At 39.3% G+C, this 24,468-nt stretch overlaps 1 protein-coding gene across 7 annotated transcripts in view; it reads right to left on the reverse strand.

Annotated features, from left to right (window-relative positions):
* SCAPER (S-phase cyclin A associated protein in the ER) overlaps positions 1 to 24,468 on the reverse strand; it is a 552,312-nt gene that overhangs the window by 527,336 nt on the left and 508 nt on the right. For 3 of the 7 annotated variants that reach the window (XM_054452422.2, XM_054452421.2, XM_054452434.2), the window contains exons 1-2: positions 4,868 to 4,888; positions 4,676 to 4,740 (exon numbers count right to left, since the gene is read on the reverse strand). In XM_054452422.2, the coding sequence (XP_054308397.1) occupies positions 4,676 to 4,681 (6 nt within the window). In that variant the 5' untranslated portion in view covers positions 4,682 to 4,740; positions 4,868 to 4,888. Of the gene's footprint in view, positions 1 to 4,675; positions 4,741 to 4,867; positions 4,890 to 24,468 lie in introns of those variants that run through there. The other 4 variants (XM_063652363.1, XM_054452429.2, XM_063652364.1 and 1 more) reach the window with 2 other exon arrangements.

A 24,468-nucleotide genomic window follows, 5' to 3' on the forward strand; every position in this document is an offset into this window, starting at 1 on the left:
CTAAGAATCAGTCATCAAAATTTACTAAAAAAATTTTTTTAATAAATAAATGATTATACTGTGTACTGGTGAGGATCTGGGGCAACTCCTCCCATACACTACTGACAGGAAATGAAACTGGTAGCACCACTTTGGAAATCTGGTATTATCTACAAATACATGACCTGGCCTCCAGTCTCATCTTGTACTATTCTTTTCCTCCTTTGCCATGCTCCAAAATCACTGACTTTCATTCAGTTCCCCATAAGCACCAAGCTCCATCCTAATTCAGGACATTTACACAGAATTCTTTCTTCTATGTGGAATAGCCTGCCACTCTATAATGCAAATTTATTGGCTTCTTCTTCCCTAGCGTTCATTCTCTACATCCTCCTTTCCTAATAGTTCAATTTTTGTTGGGGTCCCTTGTGGTTATAGGTAAGCACCTTTTGTCCCTAACTCCAGGGTGCAGCACATGACCTTGCCTAAGTCAATCTGCTCGCCTAGCCACAACAACTGATCCAGAGGTGAGCATGTGACCTAAGGTGATCAAAACTGAGGATCTCAGATCTTTTACTGGAATGTTAGAGAAAAGACTCTCCTACTGGCCATATGTTAGGGAATATACAGCTTTGGAAACTACTGCTAACCATCTAGGGATCATAAAGACAGAAAGCCTTAAAATAATGGCAACAGAACAGAAGCCAGAGTAAGTGGAGGAAAAGCAATCAAATTCTTGATGACACTGTTGAGCCACTGGATCAATTCTTATCTGAAGCCAACTCTACTTGCTACTGAAAGCATCCTAAGAGAGTATTCCTCTTAGTCCAGCCAAAGCCTAATGATTTTTCGAATCCCAACTTAAATGTAACGTCCTAAGGCTAAGTTTTCTTCAACCCCGAGACTTGGCCAGGATTCCTTTTATATACTCAAACCAACTTGTACTCCTTGCAACACTTAACCACAATTATATTTTAAATCATACACTTAATGTGTTTACTCTGTCTTCCATTAGACAGTAAGTTTCTGAAGGACTAGATTTTGTTCACTATTCTCACTGTCTAGGATGGTGTCTGGCACATAAATATGTCATGAATAAATGAATAACTGGCAGAATGATTTTTAAAAAGCATCAATAAATGAACATTATTGGGAAATGAGGTGTTCTACATAAATTGATAACTGAAGTTTTCCCTGCTAAGCACAAATTCTTTTTGGTTTTATTATTTTGTATGAAAATCTCTGAACACATTTCCTTGACCTCTGCAACAGAGGCTACTAAAGAAACTTACTCTTTTCTTGGTAACTTCAGGTTATCACTATGAACACCAACTTCTATATGATACTATAATTTAATTATGCCTCAGGAGTTATAGAAATACAAAAGACAGTTGTCCTAAAATAAATGGGCACAGACAAAAGTGTTGTTAAAGATTTTTTAGTTCTTTACTTCCTGATGATTAAGTAGAACACAAAAGCTTAATTCTTAATTATTTTCTCCTCTTCCCTAACAAGCTATTAGCTGTCAATTCTTATTTGGTAGGCTTATGGGAAATGCACTATTACAGTTCTGAATAAGGAACTCAAGAATTCTGTAAGTACAGTGAATATACTTACAGTGTGTGAACTATCTGTTGTGTATGATCATAGGCATTTTTCATTTACTTTCAGGTTTTTGGACATATTCCTTAGAGTCACAATTGGCAGATAAGAAAAGCTTTACTATGTCTTACCTACTAGAGTTTTACAACAGAGATCAATAGGAAATAGTATGCAGCTATAAAAAGAAACGAAGATCTCTAACACTCTAGGATATATTGCTAAGTGAAAAAAAAAAAAAAAACAAAAAAACTCCCAAGATACTAAAATATATTACCTTTAGGTTCAAAAAAGAAAAACACATGTATATACATATAAATGTATACATTCTTTTTGAAAATATAAAGGATAAATCAAACATTAATAAAAATGATTACCCATGCACCCATTAAAATGGCTACTATCAAAAAAACAAAATAAAAAATGTTGGTGAGGATGTGGAAAAACTGGAACCCTTGTGCACTGTTGGTGGGAATTTTAAATGTTGTAGCCACTGCGGAAAACACTATGACAGTTCCTCCAAACATTAAAAATAGATTTACCATATTATCTAGAAGTTCCACTTCTGGTTACGTACCTGAAATAACTGAAAACAGTTCTTTACTATTTTATTTACTTATTTACTAGGATTTATTTGCTAGGATTACAGGCGTATGCCATTGCGTCCAGCCTGAACAGTCTTGAAGAAATATCTGTACACTCATGTTCATAGCATCATCATTCACAATAGCTAAAAAGGGGAAACAGCCCAAGTGTCTGATGAATGGATAAGCAAAATGTAATATATTATTATTATTTATTTATAATAGAATATTATTCAGTCTTAAAGAGGATGGAAATCTGACATATGCTACAACATGGATGAACCTTGAAGACATTATGCTAAATGAAATAAGCCAAACACAAAAAGACAAATACTGGATGATTTCACTTATATGTGGTACATAAAATAGTCAAAATCACAGAGACAGCAAGTAGTACAGGAGCAGGGGGTGAGGGGAAATGGGAAATTATTGCTTAATGTATATAGAGTTTCAATATTTCAAGACAAGGAGTTCTGAAGATGAATAATAGTGATAGCTGCACAACAATAATGAATGTACTTAATACCACTGAACTGTATACTTAAAAATGGTTCAGATGGTAAATGTCATGTTATTTGTATTAGCACAATTAAAAAAAATTAATGTTACCCACAAGGGAAGAAGAGGAAGAAGAGAGAAGAAAGTTGAATTTCTCTAAATGAACATTGTTTTATAGTTTGAATTTTGAACCATGTAAATGCTGCATATGCTATTAAATCCAAGGAAAATTAAATCCAAGGAAAAAGAATTCCCTAAAAATCAAAAAGAAGCTGAGGACGGTGGAATCTCTTTTGTCAAGATACTAAGAAAGACCAGGCATAGTGGCTCATGCCTGTAATCCCAGCCCTGTGGAAGAAGGCCAATGCAGGAGGATCACTTGAGGTCAGGAGTTCAAGATCAGCCTGAGCAACAAAGCAAGACCCTATCGCTACAAAAAAATAAAAAATAAAAAACTGGCCAAGTGTGGTGGCATGCACCTATAGTTCCAAGCTACTTAGGAGGCTGAGGTGGGAGGACTGCTTGAGCCCAGGTGGTAAAAACTGCAGTGAGCTATGATTGTGCCGCTGCACTCCAGACTGGGTGACAGAGAGACTCTGTCTCAAGAAGAAAAAAAAAAGATATTAAGAGAAAAAAAATCTGTCAACCTAGACTTCTATCCCCTCTAAGACCATCTTTCAAAATTAGGGCAGATTAAAAAAAAAGAAATCTTCTGGCAAACAAAAGCATAGTTTATGACCAAAAGACCCAAAAGCAGACCAACAGAAAATAACCCCAAATGACAGATATGAAAAATCAAAACCTTAGAACTGAGGAAGAGTATGAAGTGGGAGGGATGAGATAAGAGCACACAACAAATAGATGCTCTCCTGCTCTTTCTTTTTTTTTTATTTGAGACGGAGTCTCGCTTTGTCGCCCAGGCTGGAGTGCAGTGGCACGATCTTGGCTCACTGCAAGCTCCGCCTCCCGGGTTCACGCCATTCTCCTGAGTAGCTGGGACTACAGGCGCCCACCACCACGCCAGGCTAATTTTTTGTATTTTTAGCAGAGATGGGGTTTCACCATGTTAGCCAGGATGGTCTCGGTCTCCTGACCTTGTGACGGTCTCCGCCCGTCTAGGCCTCCCAAAGTGCTGGGATTACAGGCGTGAGCCACCGTGCCCGGCCCTCTCCTGCTCTTTCAACCAGAAGAAGGGGCTCTGCCCTGAGCCCCACACTTCAGAAGGTTGTACCTATCAAAAACACCAAAATCCAAAAGGAATCAGTAACTAATTGAGTGAACACAAATTAAGAGAGAGGGACTCACAAACTAAACTTTAGGGTCCCCCCAGGCCAGACAATAAGAGAGAAGGAAGAAGGCAAATCAGCATCAGTGCTGGAAAAAACAGAGCAAGAATATCTGCTTTTGATTAAGGTTGGTCACCCCAACTATCCCAAAGGAAGTATCCAGGCAGACTGGACTCCCTGTATACCTGCATTCCTTTCTCCTCCTCAATTTGAGTAGTTTAAGAAGATGTTTGGAACTGCCTGAAAAATCTTGAGTTAGAAAAGTAAAGTGTGGGTGACAGAAACCTGTTTTCCCTGGCTCTCTGGGGAATTTCACATCAGTCCCCATACCAGATTCAAGACCTACTCTAGCCCAACTTCTACCCTACCTAGCCCAGGGAGAGCAGGTTCCTTTAAGACTTGGCTAGACCCTGGGTAGGAGGCCAGGTCAGGCTGTTAGCATCCATTGATTTGTAACTATTTAATATTAAGAAATTTTAAAAGCTGGCTTCCACTTGTATTCCTAACCTAGGTACCATAAGTGTTAGAGGCAAGCCTGAGAAGCAGCAGGGTTCCTGGGCTCTAAGGTTGAATAGTACATTCATAGCTGCTCACTTTATCACTGTGCTTTATGACAATGTGTTCCACAGGGTATCTTGAATGAAACAACTATTACATTAAAAAAGATAAAAGCAAGGAAGAAAAGAGAAAGGCAAAAAAACTAAGGCTAGTCTTTAAGATATCACTTACCATCATTCTTTAAATTCTCTTCTATGCCAAGATCATTTATCACACAAACCCATGGAGTATGACTCCTACAATAAAAAATATATATACGCTTAGTTATAACATTACCAGAAAACCATAACTATTCATAAAAAGATACAAATCTTATCCCCACACTTACATTTAACAACAAAAAAAACTGCTCCTTTATATTACCTGTTGGGGTATAATATAGCATGCTTTAAATATTCCGTGCTGAACAAGACCTCAGTGCTCTCCAAAAAATAAAAATAAAATGGAAAAGAAACAGTATTAATTACATGGACATCCTAACCCAGAGGGGTTCCAAACTTTTTTACTACAACCCATAAACACATACACGTTTTATATCTTACCCAGTTCATATACGTTTAACTGAATTAAAAATTTCGTAAAGTAACACATGTACTCTAATATTTCCTTCTGTATTCTATTTCAGTTTTTAAATGCTGCTTTCACTGAACTGACTCACTAATGAGTCTCAACTCAGTATAGAAAATCCTGCGTAACTTTCCTTAAGAACGTTCATAAACTAAGATTTTATCAGAATATCTTAATTAACAATTACATAAGGCTCTAAGTACAACAGACCGTATCTTTCAGGTAACCTATTTAATGCGGCCAAACTTTTACTCAAAGAAATCCAAGTCAGGGAAACTAGACAGAACACAGGGACAGGGAAATTGCCTAACAAAAAACTAAAAATAAATAAATAAATAATAAAATAAATGACCTAACTCTGTATGAAGAGTCAGTGAACAAAGAAAAGAAAGCGGCAAATGGAACCAAACCTCCTTCTGGAAGAAAACCTAGGTCATTTATCCTTTGTCAATAAATATGCTCCTTTAAAATGCAGTACCAGTAAACATATGTCCAGATAAAAATTTATATGCAAATGTTCACAGCAGCATTATTCATAACAGCTAAAAAGTAGAAACAACCCAAATACCCATCAACTGATGAATGGATAAATAAAATGTATATTCATACAATGAATAAAAGGACATAAAAATGGATAAAAGACAAAAAAAAGGAAGAAAGTGCTAATACATGCGATAATATGGATGAAATTTTAAAACATCATGCTAAGTGAAAGAAGCCAGTTATAAAAGAACACATATTGTATGATTCCACATATGTGAAATGTCCAGAACAGTCAAATCCATAGTGTCAGAAAACAGAGGTTGCTGAAGGCTGGGGGGTTAGGAGAAAATGAGAATAACTGCTAATAAGCACATGGTTTCTTTAGGGGGTGATGAAAATGTTCTAAAATTAATTATGGTGATGGCTGCAAAACTCTGTGAATATACTAAAAACCATTTTTAAATAGAGAAATTATATTGTATATGAATCATTTATCAGTAAAGCTATTATATTTTTTTAAATGTACTACCTCTGCTCACAAACCTCCAACCTCTCTCCATCTCACTCGGAGTAAAAGCCAAAGTCCTCACAATAGCCTATCATGTCCAAAATTTTCCAATTCCATATACCCCTTCTCCCCAGCATTCACTGTACTCCAATCACACTGGCCTCCTTATGCTTCCCAGCATGCCAGACATATTCTACCATTAGGGGTTTATACCTGTTGGACCTTCCATGTGGAACACTCCCAATTCACTTTGTACAAATGTCACTCTCAATGAGGCCTTCCCATATAACATTCATTCATTCATTCACTCATTTTGAGACAGGGTCTGGCTCTGTCGCCCAGACTGGAGTGCAATGGTGCGATCTTGGTTCACTGCAACCTCTGCCTCCCTGACTCAAGCCATCTTCCCACCTCAGCCTCCTGAGTAGCTGGGACTACAGGTGCACACCATCATGTCTGGGTAATTTTCGTATTTTTTGGCAGAGATGGAGTTTCACCACGTTGCCCAGGCTGGTCTCCAACTACTGGGCTCAAGCAATCCACCCACCTCAGCCTCCCAAAGTGCTGGGATTAAAGGCATGTACCACCATGCACACCTGGCCCTATTTAAAATCATAACCCTACCAAACAAAGAAAAGCTATGGGAGTTCATCCCACCTTACAGAAAGGCTAAAAGAAGTTCCTCAAGTTCAAACAAAAGACGACTAAACATTCATCTGTTGATAGACACAGGTTGATTTCATATCTTTACTACTGTGAATATGCTGCAATAAATATATAAGTGCACGTATCATTTTGGTATATTGATTTCCATTGGGTAGATACTCAGTAGTGGGATTGTTGGATCAAATGGTAATTCTATTTTTTAGCTTTTTAAGACATCCCCATACTGTTTTCCATAGAGGGTGTAATAGTTCACATTCCCACAAAATTGTACATGAACCCCACAAATTTATATAAATTTTTTAAAAGGATGCTAACAATGTGAAAATGTATAAAAATAAAACTCACAGCCGGGCACGGTGGCTCACGCCTATAATCCCAGCACAATGGGAGGCCGAGGTGGGCAGATCACCTGAGGTCAAGAGTTCAAGACCAGCCTGGGCAACATGGCAAAACCCCGTCTCTACTAAAAATACAAAAATTAGCTGGGTGGGTGGTGCGCGCCTGTAATCCCAGCTACTTGGGAGGCTGAGGCAGGAGAATCACTTGAAACCAGGAGGCAGAGGTTGCAGTGAGCCAAGGTTGTGCCATTGCACTCCAGCCTGGGCAACAGAGTGAGACTCTCTCTCAAAAATAAATAAATAAAAATAAACATATGCTGGCAAGGTTCTGGAGAAAAAGGAACACTTATACACTGTTGGTGGGAGTGCAAATTAAGTTCAGCCACTGTGGAAGATAGTGTGGTGATTCCTCAAAGACCTAAAGACACAAATATAATTCAATCCCATTACTGGGTATATACCCAAGGGAACATAAATCATTCTATTATAAAGACACATACACCTGTATGCTCACTGCAGCACAATTCACAATAGCAAAGACATGGAATCAACCTAAATGCCCTCAATGATTGACTGGATAAAGAAAATGTGGTACGTATACACCAGGGAATACTATGCAGTCATTAAAAAGAATGAGATCATGTCCTTTGCAGGGACATGAATGTAGCTAGAGGCCATCATCCTTAGCAAACTAATGCAGGAACAGAAAACCAAACACCGCATGTTCTCACTCATATGTGAGAGCTAAATGATGAGAACACATGGACACATAGAGGGGAACAACACACACTGAGGCCTTTTGGAAAATGGAGGGTGGGAGGAGGGAGGGGGTGAGGAAAAATAATTGATGGGTACTAGGTTGAATACTTGGGTAATGAAATAATCTGTACAACAAAGTCCCATGACACAAGTTTATCAACATAACAAACCTGCACTTGTACCCCTGAACTTAAAATAAAAGTTTCAAAAAATGAAAGTCAGAGTCCATTCCAAGATAGCCGAACAGGAACACCTCCAGTCTGCAGCTCCCAGCTTAAGTGACCCAGAAGATGGGTGATTTCTGCATTTCCAACTGAGGTACCTGCTTAATCTCATTGGGACTGGTTGGACAGTGGGTACAGCTCACGGAGGGTGAGCCAAAGCAGGCTGGGGCATCGCCTCACCAGGGAAGCACAAGGGGTTGGGGATTTCCCATTCCTAGCCAAGGGAAGCCGTGACAGACTGTACCTGGAAAATCGGTACACTCTCACCCAAATACTGCGCTTTTCACACAGTCTTAGCAACCCACAGACTAGGAGATTCTCTCCCATGCCTGGCTCAGTGGGTCCCACACCCACAGAGCCTTGCTCACTGCTAGTGCAGCAGTCTAAGATCAACCTGCAAGGTTGCAGCCTAGTCAGGGAGGGGCGTCCACTCCTGACAAAGCAGCCAGGAAGCTCGAACTAGGCAGAGCCCACCACAGCTCAGCAAGGCCTACTGCCTCTATAGACTCCACCTCTGTGGGCAGGGCATAGCTGAACAAAAAGCAGCAGACAACTTGTGCAGACTTAAACGTCCCTGATGGCTCTGAAGAAAGCAGTGCTTCTCTCAGCATGGCGTTTGACCTCTGAGAACAGACAGACTGCCTCCTCACATGGGTCCCTGACCCCCATGTAGCCTAACTGGGAGACATCTCCCAGGAGGGGCCAATAGACACCTCATACAGGCAAGGGCCCCTCTGGAACGAAGCTTCCAGAGGAGGGTCAGGCAGCAATATTTGCTGTTCTGCAATATTTGCTGTTCTGCAGCCTCCGCTGGTGATACCCAGTCAAACAGTGTCTGGAGTGGACCTCCAGCAAACTCCAACAGACCTGCAGCTGAGGGACCTGACTGTTAGAAGGAAAACTAACAAACAGAAAGGAATAGCATCAACATCAACCAAAAGGACATCCACACCAAAACCTCATCTGTAAGTCACCAACATCAAAGACCAAAGGTAGATAAAGCCACAAAGACAGGGAGAAACAAGAGCAGAAAAGCTGAAAATTCTAAAAACCAGAGTGCTTCTTCTCCTCCAAAGGATCGCAGCTCCTCACCAGCAACGGAACAAAGCTGGATGGAGAATGATAAGTTGACAGAAGTAGGCTTCAGAAGGTCGGTAATAACAAACTTCTCCAAACTAAAGGAGCATGTTCTAACCCATTACAAGGAAGCTCAAAAACCTTGAAAAAAGGTTAGACGAATGGCTAACTAGAATGAACAGTGGAGAGAAGACCTTAAATGACCTGATGGAACTGAAAACCATGGCAAGAGAACTTCGTGATGCATGCACAAGCTTCAATAGCAGATTCAATCAAGTGGAAGAAAGGATATCAGTGATTGAAGATCAAATTAATGAAATGAAGTGAGAAGACAAGATTAGACCAAAAAAAGAGTAAAAAGAAATGAACAAAGCCTTCAAGAAATATGGACTATGTGAAAAGACCAAATCTACGTCTGACTGATGTACCTAAAACTGATGGAGTGAATGGAACCAAGTTGGAAAACACTCTGCAGGATATTATCCAGGAGAACTTCCCAACCTAGCAAGGCAGGCCAATATTCAAATTCAGGAAACACAGAGAACACCACGAACATACTCCTCGAGAAAAGAAACCCCAAGACACATAATTGTCAGATTCACCAAGGTTGAAATAAAGGAAAAAATGTTACGGGCAGTCAGAGAGAAAGGTCAGGTTACCCACAAAGGGAAGCCCATCAGACTAACAGCAGATCTCCTGGCAGTAACCCTACAAGGCAGAAGAGAGTAGGGGCCAATATTCAACATTCTTAAAGAAAAGAATTTTCAACCCAGAATTTCATATCCAGCCAAACTAAGCTTCATAAGTGAAGGAGAAATAAAATCCTTTACAGACAAGCAAATGCTGAGAGATTTTGTTACCACCAGGCCTGCCTTATAAGAGCTCCTGAAGGAAGCACTAAACATGGAAAAGAACAACCGGCACCAGCCACTGCAAAAACATGCCAAATGGTAAAGACCATCGATGCTATGAAAGAACTGTATCAATTAATGGGCAAAATAATCAGCTAACATAATGACAGGATCAAATTCACAACATAACAATATTAACCTTAAATGTAAATGGGCTAAATGCCCCAATTAAAAGACACAGACTGGCAAATTGGACAGAGTCAAGACCCATCAGTGTGCTGTATTCAGGAGACCCATCTCATGTGCAGAGACACACACAGGCTCAAACTAAAGTATGGAGGAAGATCTACCAAGAAAATGGAGAGCAAAAAAAAGCAGGGGTTGCAATTCTAATCTCTGATAAAACAGACTTCAAACCAACAAAGATCAAAAGAGACAAAGAAGGCCATTACATAATGCTAAAGGGATCAATTCAACAAAAAGAACAACTATCCTAAATATATATGCACCCAATACAGGGACACCCAGATTCATAAAGCAAGTCCTTAGAGACCTACAAAGAGACTTAGACTCCCACACAATAATAATGGGAGACTTTAACACCCTACTGTCAATATTAGACAGATTAACGAGACAGAAGGTTAACAAGGATATCCAGGACTTGAACTCAGCTTTGCACCAAGCGGACCTAATAGACATCTACAGAACTCTCCAACCCAATTCAACAGAATATACATTCTTCTCAGCACCACGTTGCACTTATTCTAAAACTGACCACATAATTGGAAGTAAAGCACTCCTCAGCAAATGTAAAAGAAAAGAAATCACAACAAACTGTCTCTCAGATCACAAGGCAATCAAATTAGAACTCAGGATTAAGAAACTCACTCAAAACTGCACAACTACATGGAAACTGAACAACCTGCTCCTGAATGACTACTGGGTAAATAATGAAATGAAGGCAGAAATAAAGATGTTCTTTGAAACCAATGAGAACAAAGACACAATGTACCAGAATCTCTAGGACACATTTAAAGCAGGGGGTAGAGGGAAATTTATAGCACTAAATGCCCACAAGAGAAAGCAGGAAAGATCTAAAATCTGCACCCTAACAACAAAATTAAAAGAATTAGAGAAGCAAGAGCAAATAAATTCAAAAGCTAGCAGAAGGCAAGAAATAACTAAGATGAGAGCAGAACCGAAGGAAATAGAGACACAAAAAACCCTTCAAAAAATAAATGAATCCAGGAGCTGTTTTTTTGAAAAGATCAACAAAATTGATAGACTGCTAGCAAGACTAATAAAGAAAAGACAGAAGAATGAAACAGATGCAATAAAAAATGATAAAGGGGATATCACCACAGATCCCACAGAAACACAAACTACCATCAGAGAATACTATAAACACCTCTATGCAAATAAATTAGAAAAACTGGAAGAAATGGATAAATTCCTGGACACATACACCCTCCCAAGACTAAACCAGGAAGAAGCTGAATCTCTGAATAGACCAATAACGGGCTCTGAAATTGAGGCAATAATTAAGAGCCTACCAACCAAAAAAAGCCCAGGACCAGACAGATTCACAGCCAAATTCTACCAGAGGTACAAAGAGGAGTTGGTACCATTCCTTCTGAAACTATTCCAATCAACAGAAGAGGGAATCCTCCCTAACTCATTTTATGAGGCCAGCATCATCCTGATACCAAAGCCTGGAAGAGACACAACAAAAAAAGAGAATTTTAGACCAATATCCCTGATGAATGTCGATGCAAAAATCCTCAATAGAATACTGGCAAACTGAATCCAGCAGCATATCAAAAAGCTTATCCACCCACAATCAAGTCGGCTTCATCCCTGGGATGCAAGGTTGGTTCAACATATGCAAATCAATAAACGTACTCCATCACATAAACAGAACCAATGACAAAAACCACATGATTATCTCAATAGATGCAGAAAAGGCCTTCGACAAAATTCAACAGTCCTTCATGCTAAAAACTCTCAATAAACTAGGTATTGATGGAACGTATCTCAAAATAATAACAGCTATTTATGACAAACCCATAGCCAAGATCATACTGAATGGGCAAAAACTGGAAGCACTCCCTTTGAAAACTGGCACAAGACAAGGATGCCCTCTCTCACCACTCCTATTCAACACAGTGTTGGAAATTCTGGCCAGGGCAATTAGGCAAGAGAAAGAAATAAAGGGTATTCAATTAGGAAGAGAGGAAGTCAAATTGTCCCTGTTTGCAGATAACATGATTATATATTTAGAAAACCCCATCGTCCCAGCCCAAAATCTCCTTAAGCTGATAAGCAACTTCAGCAAAGTCTCAGGATATAAAATCAATCTGCAAAAATCACAAGCAATACACCAATAACAGACAAACAGAGAGCCAAATCATGAGTGAACTCCCATTCACAATTGCTACAAAGAGAATAAAATACCTAGGAATTCAACTTACAAGAGATTTTGAAGAACCTCTTCAAGGAGAACTACAAACCACTATGCAACAAAATAAAAGAGGACACAAACAAATGGAAGAATATTCCATGCTCATGGATAGAAGAATCAATATCATGAAAATGGCCATACTGCTCAAGGTAATTTATAGACTCAATGCCATCCCCATCAAGCTACCAATGACTTTCTTCACAGAATTTTTTCCAATTTGGTTCATATGGAACCAAAAAAGGGCCTGAATTGCCAAAACAATCCTAAGCAAAAATAACAAAGCTAGAGACTTCACACTGCCTGACTTCAAACTATACTACAAGGCTACAGTAACCAAAACAGCACGGTACTGGTACCAAAACAGATATATAGACCAATGGAACAGAACAGAGGCCTCAGAAATAACACCACACATCTACAACCATCTGATCTTTGACAAACCTGACAAAAACAAGAAATAGGGAAAGGATTCCCTATTTAATAAATAGTGCAGGGCAAACTGGCTAGCCATATGCAGAAAGCTGAAACTGGATCCCTTCCTTACACTTTATACAAAAATTAATTCAAGATGGATTAAAGCCTTAAATCTAAGACCTAAAACCATAAAAACTCTAGAAGAAAACCTAGGCAATACCTTCAGGACATAGGCATGGGCAAAGACTTCATGACTAAAACACCAAAAGCAATGGCAACAAAAGCCAAAATAGACAAATGGGATCTAATTAAACTAAAGAGCTCCCGCATGGCAAAAGAAACTACCATCAGAGTGAAGAGGCAACCTACAGAATGGGAGAAAATTTTTGCAATCTATCCATCTCACTAAGGGCTAATATCCAGAATCTACAAAGAACTCAAACAAATTTACAAGAAAGAAAACAACCCCATCAAAAAGCGGGCGAAGGATATGAACAGACACTTCTCAAAAGAAGACATTTATACAGCCAACAGACACATGAAGAAATGCTCACCATCACTGGCCATCAGAGAAATGCAAATCAAAACCACAATGAGATACCATCTCATGCCAGTTAGAATGGCCATCATTAAAAAGTCAGGAAACAACAGATGCTGGAGAGGATGTGGAGAAATAGGAATGCTTTTACACTGTTGGTGGGAGTGTCAATTAGTTCAACCATTGTGGAAAACAGTGTGGCGATTCCTCAAGGATCTAGAACTAGAAATACCATTTGACCCAGCAATCCCATTACTGGGTATATACCCAAAGGATTATAAATCATGCTACTATAAAGACACATGCACACATGTGTTTATTGCAGCACTGTTCACAATAGCAAAGACTTGGAACCAACCCAAATGTCCATCAACGATAGACTGGATTAAGAAAATGTGGCACATATACACCATGGAATACTATGCAGCCATAAAAAAAGGATGAGTTCATGTCCTTTGCAGGGACATGGATGAGGCTGAAAACCATTATTCTCAGCAAACTATCACAAGGACAGAAAACCAAACATCGCATGTTCTCACTCATCCTTGGGATGGTAACTGAACAATGAGAACACTTGGACACAGGGCAGGGAACATCACACACTGGGGCCTGTCACTGGGTGGGGGGCTGAGGGAGGGATAGCATTAGGAGAAATACCTAACGTAAATGACAAGTTGATGGGTGCAGCAAACCAACATGGCACATGTATACCTGTGTAACAAATCTGCACTTTGTGTACATGTACCCTAGAACTTAAAGTATAATAATAAAAAAAAAGTCATTACATAATGATAAAGGGGCAATTCATCAAAAGGATATAACCGTTGTAGATATGTATGCACCCAACAGTGGAGCACCAAAATTTTAACACCACTGAAATGAAAAATAGACAGCAACACATTAATAGCAGGGGACTTCAATACCCCACTTTCAACAAGGGATAGATCATCCAGACAAAAAAAAAATCAACAAGGAAACAGTGAACTTGAACAGTTCTATAGGCCAAATGGACCTAACAGACATATGCAGAACATTCCATCCAACAGCAGCAGAATATACAACATTTTCAAGCACACACAGTATTCTCTAGGATAGATCATATGTTAGGCCACAAAATAAGTCTTAACAAATTCAAGAAGATTTAAATGATATCAAGTATGTTTTCTGACCACAATGGTATAAAGCTAGAAATAACAGGAAGAAAACTGGAAAATTCACAAATATGTTGAAATTAAACAACACACAACTAAACAATCAATGGGTCAAAGAAAAAAATCAAAAGAGAAATCAAAAAGTATCCTGAAACAAATGAAAATGGTAACACAACATAGCAAAACTTATGGGATACAATAAAAGCAGTTCTAAGAGGCAAGTTTATAGTGACAAAAGCCTACATAAAGACAGACAGGGCCAGGCGCAGTGGCTCACACCTGTAATCCCAGCCCTTTAGGAGGCCGAGGCGGGCGGATCACCTGCAGTCAGGAGTTCAAGACCAGCCTGGCCAACATGGTGAAACCCCATCTCTACTAAAAACACAAAAAATTAGCTGGGTGCAGTGGTGCATGCCTGCAGTCCCAGCTACTTGGGAGGCTGAGGCAGGAGAATCACTTGAACCCAGGAGGTGGAGGTTGCAGTGAGCTGAGATGGTGCCACTGCATGCCAACATGGGCAACAGAGTGAAATTTCAACTCAAAAAAAAAAGACAGAGACAGATCTCAGCCTCACATGATGTGAACACCTGTAATCTCGGCTAGTCAGGAGACTGAGGTGGGAGGATTGCTTGAGCCCAAGAGTTCAAGGCTGTAGTGTGCTATGATCATGCCTGAGACTAGTCTCTACATTCCAGCTTGGGCAACATAGCAAGATCCCATCTATGAAAAGAAAAAAAGAGAAAGGCAAAACAACTCAGATAAACAACCTAAGTTTACACCTCAAAGAACTAAAAAAAGAACAAACTAAATCTAAAGTCAGCATAAGGAAGGAAATAATAACAGAGCAAAAATCAATGAAATAGAGAACAGAAAAACAGAAAAGATCAATGAAACTAAGAGTTGGTTTTTGAAAAAGATAAATGAAACTGAAAAACCTTTAACTAGACTAAGAAAAAGAAGACCCAAACAAAATTATAAATGTAAGAGGAAACATTACAACTGATATTATAGAAATAAAGGGATCATAAAAGACTGCTTTGAACAATTACATGCCAACAAATTGAATAACTTACAGAAAATAAGTAAACTCCTAGAAATATACAACCAAGACTGAATCATGAAGAAATAAAAAATCTGACTAGATCAATAACAAGTAAGAAGACTGATTTTTTAATTAAAAAAACTCACAAGAGAGAAAAACCTAGGACCTCATGGCTTCACTGGCGAATTCTACCAAACATTTAACGAAGAATTAATACCAATCCTTCTCAAACTCTTCCCAAAAACTGAAGAAAATATTTCCAAACTCATTTCACAAGGCCAACATTACCCTAATACTAAAGCCAGACATAAACACTAGAAGAAAAGAAAATTACAGACCCATATCCCTGATGAATATAGATTCAAAAATCCTCCATAAAATACCGGCAAACCAAATCCAACGGCTTATTGAAAGCATCATACACTATGATTGGGTAGGAATTATTTGTGGGTTGCAAGAATGGTTCAACATATGCAAATTAACACATGAGATACACCACATTAACAGAACAAAGAATGAAAATCATACAATCATCTCAATAAATGCAGAAAAAGCATCTGACAAAATTCAACATCCTTTCAAGATAAAAACTTTCAACAAATTAGGTTCATAAGTAATGTCGTAATAAAGATCATAGATGACAAGCCCACAGCTAACATTATACACAACAGTGAAAATTTAAAAGCTTCTCCTCTAAGATCAACAAGACAAGAATGCCATCTCATCCAATTCTTTTTTTTCTCTTGACTAAGAAAAAGATAATAAAAGTCAAGAAAAAAAAATAAAAGTACTCAAGTTAGGAAAAAAAGAAGTGAAATTGTCTGTTTGCAGATTACATGATCTTATATACAGAAAATCCTAAAGGCTCCACCAAAAACTATTAGAATAAATTCAGTAAAGTTGTAGTATACAAAATCAAAATACAAAATAGAAAAATCAGTAGCTTTTCTATACACTAACAATGAACTATCCAAAAAAGAAATCAAGAAAACAATCCCGGCTGGGCGCAGTAGCTCACGCCTATAATCTCAGCACTTTGGGAGGCTGAGACGGGCGGATCACGAGGTCAGGAGATTGAGACCATCCTGGCTAACACAGTGAAACCCCATCTCTACTAAAAATACAAAAAATTTGCCCAGCATGGTGGCAGGCACCTGTAGTCCCAGCTACTTGGGAGGCTGAGGCAGGAGAATGGCGTGAACCCGGGAGGCGGAGCTTGCAGTGAGCCGAGATTGCGCCACTGCACTCTAGCCTGGGCGACAGAGCGAGACTCCATCTCAAAAAAAAAAAAAAAAATCCCATTTACAATAGCATAAAAGACAATAAAAGGCTGGCCACAGTGGCTCACACCTGTAATCCCAGAACTTTGGGAGGCCAAGGCAGGCCAATCACTTGAGCCCAGGAGTTCGAGACCAGCCTGGGCAACATGGCGAAACCCTGTCTCTACCAAAAATATGAAAATTGGCCAGGCATGGTGGTGTGTACCTGTAGTCCCAGATACTCAGGAGGCTGAGGTGGGAGGATCACCAGAGCCTGGGGAGGTCAAGGCTGCAGTGAGCTGTGATCACACCACTGCACTCCAGACTGGGTGACAGAATGACATCCTGTCTTAAAAACAACAACAAAAATAATAGTAATAAAATACTTAGGAATATAAATCTAACCAAGAAAGAGAAAGACCTATACACTGAAAACCATAAAACTGATGACAAACTGAAAATAACACAAATAAAAAGAAAGACATCCCGTGTTCATGAACTGGAAGAATTAACATTGTTAAAATACCCATACTACCCAAAGCAATCTACAAATTCAACATAATCCCTATCAAAATCTCCATGATGTTTCTCACAGAAATAGAAAAAACAATCCTAGACCTGGCACAGTGGTTCATGCCTGTAACCCTATAATCCTAGCGCTTTGGGAGGCCAAGGCAGGCAGACCGCCTTGAGTCTCAAACAAGAGTTTGAGACCAGCCTGGGCAATGTGGAGAATACGCCAAAATACAAAATAATACCAGCAATCCACCAAAAATACAAAAAACAGCCAGGCGTGGTGGCACACACCTGTAGTCCCAGCTCCTTGGGAGGCTAAGGAGGGAGGCTCACTTGAGCCCAGGAGATAGAGGCTGCAGTAAGTTATGATCATTCTACTGCACTCCAGCCTGGATGACAGAGTGAGACCTCATCTCTAAAACTATTAATCTTTTTTAAAAAAAGAGTAAGTTCTGAAGTCAGACACAAATCCATATCCCAAGTCTGCCAATTACAAACTACACTAGCCTTTAGGTAAATTCTTTTAACATTTTTGAATCTCAGGGTACACAGTTATAAAACAAGAGTAAAAATATCTACTTTGTAGGGTTATTTTCAAAATCAAAGTAAATGTGAAAAAATGTTTGATGGCAAACAACCAGCACTCAATACTTGGTAGCTGTGCACCACAGGATAATGGGGAATTTTTTTGTTATTTTCAGATTTTCTGATACATGATTGCACTGCACTGCAATTACAACTTTAAAAACTTGTAATGATTTAAAGTATTTCCAAATTACAGATTAAACTAGGCTCTGACTTAAAATTTTTCAGTCCAGAGTTCATAAACTCTTAATTACAGGCCTTTTCCTCCAAAGAGGAAAAAAAAAAAAAATGTTAGTTCAAGATTGGCCAGGCACAGTGGCTCACACCTGTAATCCTAGCACTTTGGGAGGCTGAAGCGGACAGATTGCCTGAACTCAGGAGTTCAAGACCAGCCTGGACAACATGGCAAAACCCCATCTCTACCAAAAATACAAAAACTTAGCTGGGTGTGGTGGTATGCACCTGAAGTCCCAGGTACTCGGAAGATTGAGGCATGAGAATTGCTTGAACCCGGGAGGCAGAGGTTGCAGTGAGCCAAGATCACGCCACTGCACTCCAGCCTGGGTGACAGAGACTCTATCTCAAAAAAAAAAAAGAAAAAGAAAAAGACTAAATTATTATTTCTTAAGTCCCACCAGATACTGATTAACTTGAAATCCTTACATCACTGCATCTTGTGCACTACTGTTCAATTAGGCACCTGACAGATTATTGTTTCTGCCTCTGAACTGAAAGTCAGTGGTACTTAAGATGCATGACCTTTTTTTTAGATAAATTCCAGATATTTCCAGATGCACTTAGGTAAACAGGTACTATAATGTAATAATAAACATAAGTAGGAGATGTATATTTCACAGATTACCACAAAGGATTTCTGGGGAGCAATTCACTTGATTATATGAATAAAAAGCCAACAGAGAGCAACCAAGAGGAAGAATAAGAACCCATGTCAGGTTAAATAGCACCACTATGTCAAGTTAAAGGGGTTATGTTCTCATTTCTCCAAAAAATGTATACGAATGGCTAATAAACATATGAAAACATGTTGAAATCACTAGTCATTAGGGAAATACATATCAAACCCACAATGAGACATAACTTCATACCCACCAAGATGTCTATGGTCAAAAAGACAGACAAAACAACTGTTGGAGAAGAAGTGGAGAAACTGGAATCCTGACACACTGCAGTGGAAATGTAAACCAGTACAGCTGGTTTGATAACAATCTGGCAGTTCCTCAAAAAGTAAAAGACAAGTCACCATATAACCCAGCAATTCTATTCCTAGGTTTATATTCAAGAGAAATGAAAACACAAGTCCGCACAAAAACTTCTACAGGAGTATTCACAGCAGCAACAGCCAAAAAGTAGAAACAATGCAAGATGTTCATGAACTGATAAATGAATAAATAAAATGTGGTATATCCATATGATGGAATATTATTCATCCATAAAAAGGAATGAAGGGCTGATACTTGCTACAAAATGGATGAATCTTGAAAACATTACATTAAATGGAAGAAGCCAGACACAAAAGGCTTCGTATTGTATTATTCCATTTATGTGAAATGTCCTGAATAGGCAAATCCATAAAGACAGAAAGTAGATTGGTGGGTGGCTGTAGCTGGAGATAAGATGGGGAAGTAGGGAGGGAGGCCAGAATGGAAAATGGCTGCTAATGCTTATGGGGTTTCATATTGGGATACTGAAAATGTTCTAAGCTTGATTGTGGTAATGGATCCGCAACTCTGTGAATACATTAAAATCACTGAAGTGTACATTTTAAATGGGTGGATTTTATGGTATGTGAAGTATAGCTCAATAAAGCTTCAAATTAAAAAAGAAAGCAAGCTATGTCCTAATCCAAAATGCCCAAAATTGCAATCATTCAGTTACTACCTTCATGATATTTGCCATAACTAAGTACCACCTATAAAATAATTTACATAATTTTCTTTCAATAAAATGACATTTACTCAAATAAAAATCTGTAACACTATCTTAAACATAAAATCAGTCAATATACAAGAAATATGGATATGGCGAAATATTGACAGTGGTACTCAAATAAATGAAACTTGAGAAACTCAGGGCTGCAAAAAAACAGTGGCCAAGCAGAAAGTGGAGCACCCAAACAAAACAAAGAATAAAGGTGGTAAACAGGGAATGAGCACTAGGTCTGGCTGAGCCCAAAGTGTCTGAACAAGTTCCTGCCTTGTTCAGAACTGAAGTCTCACTTGTCTTACTCTGCCCTGCAATCCCGGACTATCTGTGGAGATGCCTAAGAATCCTAGAGATGGAAATGTAAAGATGGGCTCAAGTGCCAGAAAAGGCATATCTTTTCTTTATCCAAGTTTGGGTACACAGGTTGTAAAAGAGCAAGGAGTAAATGGCAGACCCAAAGCAGTGAGAAGCCTGCTGGTAGCACTACTCCAAAATATAGGGGCCCATCTAACTGAAGCCAGGATAGTACATCTATGAATTATCCACATATTGGTCAACAAATTGTAGAAAAATTGAGGTTTGCAATCACAGTTCCTCTCCAGGGTTCACAAAGTCTGTCACCCATGTTTTTGCCTTTTCCAACATTTAAGAAAATCTGAGTATTTGCCTTTCTGAGTCTGATACTTTAATATTGTCACAGGCATACTCAAAAACTACCGTTCACATTTTTGCTAATTGGAAAATATGTGTATTATGGTAAAAATGAGTAGTTTGTAGCCAGGTGTGGTGGCACGCGCCTGTAGTCCCAGCTACTCGGGAGGCTGAGGCAGGAGAATCGCTGGAACCCGGGAGGCACAGGTTGCAGTAAGCCGAGATCGCACCACTGCACTCCAACCTGGGGGACACAGCAAGACGCCGTCTCAAAAGAAAAAAAGAGTAATTTGAAGAGCAATATAGACATTTTATAATTCTAAATTGTTTAATAAGATTTTCAATTCTGATTACTTCTATATATACTGCCATGAATATGTCAACCAAATTATTTATTTTGTCTCATGAATGTGGCATGCTCAATTGAAAATACTGAAACTATCTCTCTTTTCCAATACTGTATTAAAAGCAGGCCTAATGCATACTAAAATCTTGACAAATTAAATATGATGTCTGAAACTTGCTTCAAAACAATTTAGTGGGGAGGTAACTTTTATGGAATAATATTGCCCATGTATAATGTATAGCTAATTTTTGAAATAGATTGATACATAGCAGTTCATCATACTATTCTCTTTTGAGTATGTTTCAAAACATAAAATGAACGTATTACTTTAAGAAGTTATCATTTTACCAAAACTTTATGAAATCTTTAGTGTTTCATGTCACAGAAGAAGGCTTTCCATAAATAATTTCTAATAATTTTTTTTTTTTGAGATGGAGTCTTGCTCTGTTGTTCAGGCTGCAGTGCAGTGGCACGATCTCAGCTCACTGCAACCTCCACCTCCAGGATTCAAGTGATTCTCCTGCCTCAGCCTCCTGAGTAGCTGGAAGTACAGGCACGAGCCACCACGTCCAGCTAATTTTTTGTATTTTTAGTAGACACGGGGTTTCACCGTGTTAGCCAGGATGGTCTCGATCTCCTGACCTTGTGATCTGCCCACCTCGGCCTCCCAAAGTGCTAGGATTACAGGCGTTAGCCACCGTACCCGGCCTCTAATAATTTTTAAGGCTAGCTCCATCATTGGACTCCAGATCTTTTCACTCTTTATATTTCACAAGACCCATAGCCAATAAGTGAAAGCCAAACATGTTTGTGAAAAAGGTTAGCTACAAATGCACCATGGAATACTATGCAGCCATAAAAAAGAACAAAATCATGCCCTCTGCAGCAACACAGATAGAGCTGGAGACCACTGTCCTAAGTGACTTAACATGAGAAAAGAAAACCAAATACTGTGTGTTCTCTCTTATAAGTGGGAATTAAACACAGAATATGTGATCGTAAAAGTCACAAACAACAGGCACTAGGGATCACTAGGCCGAGGGGAGCATGGGCTGAAAGACCACCTGTTGTGTACTATGCTTATGGCGTGTGTGATGGGATAGTTGGGACCCCAAGCATCAGCATCAATTTACCCATGTAACAAATCTACACATGTACCCTCTACTATATAATAAAAGTTGAATTTTTTTTTTTAAAAAAAAAGGTTACCATCCAGCAGAAACTGCAAACAGAATTCTATTAATGATTTAATTTTTGCTATGCCAGCCATTTATAGTTTTCTCTTCTACAATTTCAGAAATGTCAATTCCACAATGGATATCAGATTGTACCCTTACAGAGAATTCTATTAAATTTCCCCCTAAATAATACCACCACTTTCTAAGTGTTTAAATAACATTCACATGTGATTCCCAAAGAAGTTGTTTATCCTTTAAAACTAGTCTGGGCTGTGGTCAGGTATGAAAGTGAAAGAGGCCAGGTGCAGTGGCGCACGCCTGTAATCCCAGCACTTTGGGAGGCTGAGGCGGGTGGATCATCTGAAGTCAGGAGTTTGAGACCAGCATGGCCAACATGGTGAAACCCGGTCTCTACTAAAAATACAAAAAAAAATTAGCCGGGCATGGTGGTGAGTGCCTGTAGTCCCAGCTACTCAGGAAGCTGAGACAGGAAAATCGCTTGAACTTGGGAGGTGGAGTTTGCGGTGAGCCAAGATCGTGCCACTGCACTCCAGCCTGGGTGACAGAGTGAGACTCGGTTTCAAGAAAAAAAAAAGAAAGTGAAAGAAATGACAAAATCTCAAGTCCCTTCATCTTATCTTTAAAACATTCCTGCAGCTAAATGAAGACATTAATGACCTTAATATCAATCTTTTAGGAGTTCCTAAAATACCTATGAAGCACCAATGGCAAACATTTTTAAAGTCTGTTTAGAATACTATATCCTTTGGACCAGTCACCAAAATTTATTTATAAACACATTTGTACAGTACTGCTGATTACACTTCCATGGTTGTTTGACCTGAACAACCAAGTGATTAACCATAATGCTATGGTCTGCATGTTTGTGTTCTTCAAAATTCTTGTTGAAATCCTAGTTTCCAAGGTCATATTAGGAGGTGGGGCCTTTGACAGATGACTGTATTATAAGAGCAGAGCCTTAATGAATGGGATAAATTCCCTTATAAGGGGCCAGAGAGAGACCCCTTCACCCTTGCACCATGTAAGGAGACAGCTAGAGGGTGCCATCTATTAACCAGAAAGTAGGCTATCACCAAACACTGAATCATCAGACATCCTGATCTAGGACTTCCCAGCCTCCAGAACTGCAAGAAATGAATTTCTGTTGTTTATAAGCCACTCAGTCTGAGGTATTTTGTTATACCAGACCCAAATGGACCAAAGACACACAAAGAATATTTTTAATGCAGCTCAAGGGAGTGTGGAGAAAGAAGGAAAAGAGCATTTGTTGAGGGTTTACCATGGGCCAGGAACAGTTCTCAATACTTTACAGACACCTAATTTATTATTATCAACAAATTTATGAGGTGGATATTATTCCTACTTTACAGATGAGAAAGGCTCAGAAAAATTAATTTGCCAAAAACAAGGGATGGGGCTGAGATTCAAACTCAAATCAGTCTGCCTTCAAAGCCATCAGATTACTTCTCCCACAAAGACAACCTTCCAAATCACATTAAAACTTGACTCTTTGATTGATTAAAAATATTAATTCTTTAGTGGATATCATTCTTCAAGTGGCATAAATCATCTGCAACCAACAAACTTTGAGGAAAAGACATAGTTAACAGAAATAACAGAAGGGACAGAGCACCAGTATAGGCCAGAGTGGGACAGTGGTCAGACTACCAACCTTAGGTCAGAAAACTTAATCCCAGATTTACCACTCACCAGCTGGTGATCTAAGGCAAGTAATTACCTTTTGAGCCCCCGTTTCTCCATTCATAAAATAAGCATTACTCCTAGCCCATCCATCCTTCTACCAGATTATTTATGAAGATGAAAAGTTAATGATGAAATTAATCCATAAACTAAGACAAACTATAATTCATATAAGGAATTAGTATCTGTTCGGTAAAATGACTATTAGTGAATAGCTATTTTCATGGAAAATAACTTGTCACAACTCGAATAAGAGATGCAGTCCACCAGCAACAGGAAGCTGCTCACAAACAGGCGGCCTCATCTCAGCTGGGGCCCCCTCAACAGCAGCAGGTGTTGCTTACAGGACCAGTTTTGTGCCTGCTTTCTAACAATCCCGTTCCTCCCTGATGCCGTTCCCACGAACGCGACTGGAAAACGGTGTAGGGGGAAGTCGCGAAGGAAGTGCTGTTTTGGAAAAGAGCATCAACAGAGGCAGGAGGCTGGGTCCCACTACTCCCAGGTGCGAGGGGCTCTTCACCCCTCCAGGCCTCAGCGCACGCATCTGGAAGACGGAGAGGCCATTCCTGCCCTGTTTCCTGGGCAGAGCTAAGGTCAGAGTACAGGGAAAGCATGGTAAACCCCGCTGGGAATGACAGATGACGATGACGATCACCTGTCAAACGAAGGGAGGCTCCTCCAAGG

Source organism: Pongo pygmaeus, chromosome 16 (assembly GCF_028885625.2).
Source record: "Pongo pygmaeus isolate AG05252 chromosome 16, NHGRI_mPonPyg2-v2.0_pri, whole genome shotgun sequence".
Lineage (NCBI taxonomy): Eukaryota > Metazoa > Chordata > Mammalia > Primates > Hominidae > Pongo > Pongo pygmaeus.